The sequence below is a fragment of the Quercus suber genome, unplaced genomic scaffold, assembly GCF_002906115.3.
Source record: "Quercus suber isolate HL8 unplaced genomic scaffold, Cork oak 2.0 scaffold_34, whole genome shotgun sequence".
Classification (NCBI taxonomy): domain Eukaryota; kingdom Viridiplantae; phylum Streptophyta; class Magnoliopsida; order Fagales; family Fagaceae; genus Quercus; species Quercus suber.
Window position 1 is genome coordinate 1,185,344 of NW_027069499.1, and position 5,043 is coordinate 1,190,386.

General features: G+C 34.9%; 1 protein-coding gene across 1 annotated transcript; it reads left to right on the forward strand.

The window, feature by feature from the left end:
- Positions 1–346: 346 nt before the first annotated feature.
- Positions 347–1,711, forward strand: LOC112029345 (G-type lectin S-receptor-like serine/threonine-protein kinase At1g11330). The gene has a single exon (XM_065770689.1). The coding sequence runs from the start codon at positions 347–349 to the stop codon at positions 1,709–1,711; it is 1,365 nt and encodes a 454-aa protein (XP_065626761.1).
- The last annotated feature ends 3,332 nt before the right edge of the window (positions 1,712–5,043 follow it).

The window sequence follows — 5,043 nt, forward strand, 5'->3', positions numbered from 1 at the left end:
TCTTAGATTTTGCTAATAATTATTTATTTGATAATATGTTTTGAGTGGCCGAAATTATAATTTCTACAAAGAAAATAACCTTAATAGATTATCAAAAACAAAAATTTTGATTCTTAAAACCCAGAATCTTTGTACAATATACATGGGAAAAGAAGCAATGACTACTATTGTTGTGGGTCAAATTTCTAACATGCACAAAACATAATTTATTAATTTTTAAAGAACACCCCCACCTACCATGTGCGGCCCGTAGCCATCTATAAACAATGAATGGTTCGAATATATTGGAGTATCAGTGTATGTGTATCCCCACAAAACCGCTCAAACAAGAAGCATTGAACAAGTTATGGGACTTCTTCGAAATACAAGCATACCAGTTCTTCTTTTCTTGCTATGTTGCTTTTGTTTAGAATCTGACTCTGCTGCAGACACCATTACATCTTTTGAACCCATCAAAGACTCTGACTACATAATCTCCAATGGGAATGCTTTCAAACTGGGATTCTTCAGCCCAGTAAATTCTACCAATCGCTACCTCGGAATATGGTATAATAAAAAATCTGATTTACCTGCCCAGTGGGTAGCTAACAGAGATAAACCCCTCAAGGATTCTTCTGGGGTTCTTACCATATCTGAGGACGGCAATCTTGTAATCCTAAATGGACAAAGGGAGATTCTTTGGTCATCAAATGTTACAAACTCTGTTGTCAATTCGAGTGCCCAGCTTTTAGATTCGGGGAACTTAGTCTTGCGAGAAAAGACTACAGGGACAGTCATATGGGAGAGTATCCAACATCCTACTGATACACTCTTCGAAAAGGTGAAATACAGTGGTAATGAAAGAACAGGTGAGAAAGGGCAGTTGACATCATGGAAAAGCCCTTCTGATCCATCCTTTGGAAACTTCTCGTCTGGTCTTCAACATCGAAGTTTCTTTCAAATATTCATTTGGAAAGATGGTAGCCCCTTTTGGCGCAGTGGTCCATGGAACACTCGGATCTTTATTGGAATACCAAAAGATAATTCTGTATTTAATAACGGATTTAGTCTATTCGTAGATAATCAAGATGGAACAATTTCTCTAAGTTTTTCTTATGCGGCCGATTATTTGTTTCAATATGTCCTGACTACGGAAGGAAATATGGTAGAAAGACATTGGGATAATGAGAAGGACGATTGGAGGATCGTGTGGAATGCTGTGAACAGTGAGTGTGATCATTATGGTACCTGTGGGGCATTTGGAAGCTGTACTTCATGGACTTCACCAATTTGCAGCTGTTTACCAGGGTTTGAGCCAAAGAACACAGAAGAATGGAATAGAGGAAATTGGACCAGTGGATGTTCGAGGAGGACACCCTTGCAGTGTGAGAGGGTGAACACTACCGGCGGTGAAGCTAGCAAAATGGATGGATTTTTGAAACTGAAGATGATGAAGGTGCCAGACCTGGCAGATTCGTCACCTGCTCTTGAAGACAATTGCAGACAGCAGTGTTTAAAGAATTGTTCTTGTATAGCTTATGCATATGATATTGGCACTGGTTGTATGTCATGGACTAGAAACTTAATTGACATACAGAAATTCTCCAGCGGCGGAGTTGATCTTTACATTCGTGTTGCCTATTCAGAACTTGGTGAGTTGTTTTGTTATCTTTCAAAATTTATCTTATGCTTTAAATCTTGGATAATTACTAGTACTCACTACACACACTAGATTACACAAACCACAATATTCTATACACATGTCACAATTTACAAGAAAATTGTGATTTATGTGTACTATGTTTACACTAGAGTGTGTGTAATAGACACCACTCTTAAATCATTCACCACCGCAAGGACGGAGCCACTTTAACCTAGCCCAACAGGTCTCCTTAAATTTTTTACTATAGGTAATAAACGATTTCATAAACTAGGAGGAAGAAGCAGAAGAAACAAAGTTAAGAGGACAATGCCTTTCATTATATAGACCAACTCTGTCATAAAATAGCAAAATACATGTCCTCAAGGGGACTATGAAATACTACAAAATCGTGGCTGAAGTCAGACCTTTCCTTGCCATGCCATCAGCACATTGATTTTACTTTCTGAAAGCAATGCCACATCTTCAGACTTGGTATATGGCTGAGGAGAGTCCTGCAATCTATATATTACTAAAAGCTGAAGCGTAGAATTTAATTCTGCTGCTCTCACGTTGCGCCACATCAACTGCCATGTCATTTTCTTTATTAAAAAAAAAGTTTTCCTTCAATTTTTAATTGGTTTTTACTTCAATTTTTAATTAGTTTTTACAATTTACAGCCCTATAAATCCCAGCCCTATAATTATAGCCCACTACTTATTTATTTATTCCCACTATCTATTTATTTAATTCCACTATCTATTTAATTCAGCCCACCTCTTATTTCTTTAGTTCCACTATGAAGCCCAACTGAAAGCCTTTTCAGTTGAGCTTAATAAAGAAAACTTTCAAGCCTTTATTTAAATATCAAAACTTCCAAGCCGGATTGGAGGGAAGAGAAAAGAAAAAAAAACAAAAAAACAAAAGGAAGCGTAATTAAAAAAGGAAGCGTTCAGTGTAACGTACAGGGAAGTTGAAAGGGAGGAAAAAGAAAGAAAGAAAAAAAGAAAAAAAGGTACGTTCAAGCTGGTTTGGAAGAAAGAAAAAAGGAAAAAAAAAAAAGAGGAAAAAAGGAAAAAGGGAAGCGGTTAGGTTTTGCAATATGTAACGTAGAGGGAAGCTTAAAGGGAGGAAAAAGAAAAGGAAAAAAAAAAACATTGAAGCGTTCAGGTATTGTGTGAGAAAACAGAGAGTTTGTTCAGGTATTGTGTGAAAAAACAGAGAGTTTGAAAGCTACCTATCTTCCTGCTCTACTGTTTCTCAGTAACGGCTGCCTATCTGATTTCCTTCCTCTCTTTATTCCTTTCCACATGGTTTATAAATACTGACAGAACCTCCCTGCTTTGGTTGAGGTATCTCTACATCTCAATTCTTTTTTTTTTGGTGCAAAACTTTTATGCTTTGTTTATATTAATATGAGACGCTTTTTTTTTTTTTTTTTTTTAAAAAAAAAAAAAAAAAAAAAAAAGCCCAAAATAATATAATGATATATTTGTATAGATAGAGTTGGAAATACTTTTAAAAATAGTTCAGTTGTTGAGGTGACCATATTATCTTCAATAAATTTTAGAGAATAAATTATAGATTATAGCATATTACAAAATAATTATATATTCTCACGCATCGCATGAGTCTGCGACTAGTTCATTTATAATATTCTCATTCCACAAAACATATCATCAGGGAAAAATTACAAATGGCATAGTATACAGAAACCAAGAAACAGAGTACAATTACACCAAACAATCTAAAGTGGGAGAAAAAAACACAAAAAATTTATAGGATACAATATGTGCAGTTGGAATGCAATAACTTCTGGTGTTAAGGCCATGAGGAAAGTTGGCCATCAAAACCAAATTGGAAATTCTGGTTAAACAAATATATTGCAGACACCGAAAGTAGTAAGACAAATATTGCCATAAATATACAAATTCGGCGATAGTGCCTGGTCTCTACCTTTTTCAGAGCCTTGGACTTTGAAACCTTGACATCGGCACTGTTTTCAGAAACATATGACCTCATTTTGGTCTCACAGATAGGTGCTTCTTCTGATGGTTTATCCAACTGATTTAAGAAAAATAACAAGGGGGAGATCTTTTAGATCATCAATCTGCAGTTACTAAATAAATCATAAAGGTACAATAAATGTCAACTCACATAACTTTCCATCTAAACTATATAACAAGTCCAGCATTAGAATGTTTAATATCTGTACGTATCTTAAAAATATATAGAAGTTATCAGCAAGGTTAAACATTTAATTGTGGATAAGTTATTGATGAAATAAAATCTTTAAAAGTTAACCAATCAACCAAATTTTTCACTTGACCTCAAGGTGCATCATTGTTGCAATCAGGTAGTGCACAAAGCTACAAAGGACACATCAATCTAAGTAACGAACAGCAGCAAGGTAAGAGGATTAATTTTGTCAACAGTTTTATATACATTTTCAGAATGATGTATTCAATCTTTCACTACAAAAGTGACAGAAGGAAGAAAAGAGGAAAAATAAAAATAAAAAGAAGAAGAAGAATCATACTGAGGAGCAAAACTAGGTTTTAGGAATCATTTGTTTTGCTTTATTTAGTTGACTCCAGGAGTAGCATCTCTTTCTAGTGTTTCATACACATTATCATATTAATGCTTCTCTACTCGCACATATGTTTTCTAAGTCAAAGAAGCCAGCAGAGAAGCAATTGCTTAACAAGACCAAACAGGAGTAAAGTGGAAAGGTGAACTATACAAGCACTGATTTTTAGCCAGCAATAACAAAGAAGTAAGAAACTATACTCTGAAGTTTTTCAATATGCCCTGAAATTATATTGGGCTATGTTTTGACTAAACCAGGCACATCATCGAGCATGAACTGTGTACACACACACACACACACAGATTCAGACATATCATTCCAAACCAGCACTGACCAAAAATGTTTGTTTGGTTTTGCTGGGAAAGGTCTTTTGGTTACAATTTACTCTCACCATGATCCCCCAGGAACCTTTATTAAATAATCAAATAAGAAAAAAAAATGTTAACCGTTCTTGAGTAAAGCAATAATGCTTGCCAATGAGCAAACAAGAACACTTAAATATAAATGATGTGAGGTTCCTCAAAGGACCAATTAGTGAAAAATAATTTCAACAACCTTGGTATAATGTATATGGTCATGTCCCAATTATGCAGAGTTCAGTCTTCCAAATGACGGAGACATAAGTACATCAAACAAGCAAAGTGAAACACATTTTTGTAAGACAATAACAATCAAGTTTTAATTAATTATACAGAGCAATACATCATAAAAATTATAAGCTTACACATATTATGTGATGTAAGTGCTATTTAGTCCTGTGTGCACCTAAATCAATGCCTATTTTCTGTCTCTGGCCTAATCCCATATTAAAAGAAAGCATTATACGCAGAGTAGG

Coding starts and splice junctions, on each gene's coding strand:
- LOC112029345 (XM_065770689.1), top strand. CDS start 347: ATGGGACTTCTTCGAAATACAAGCATACCAGTTCTTCTTTTCTTGCTA.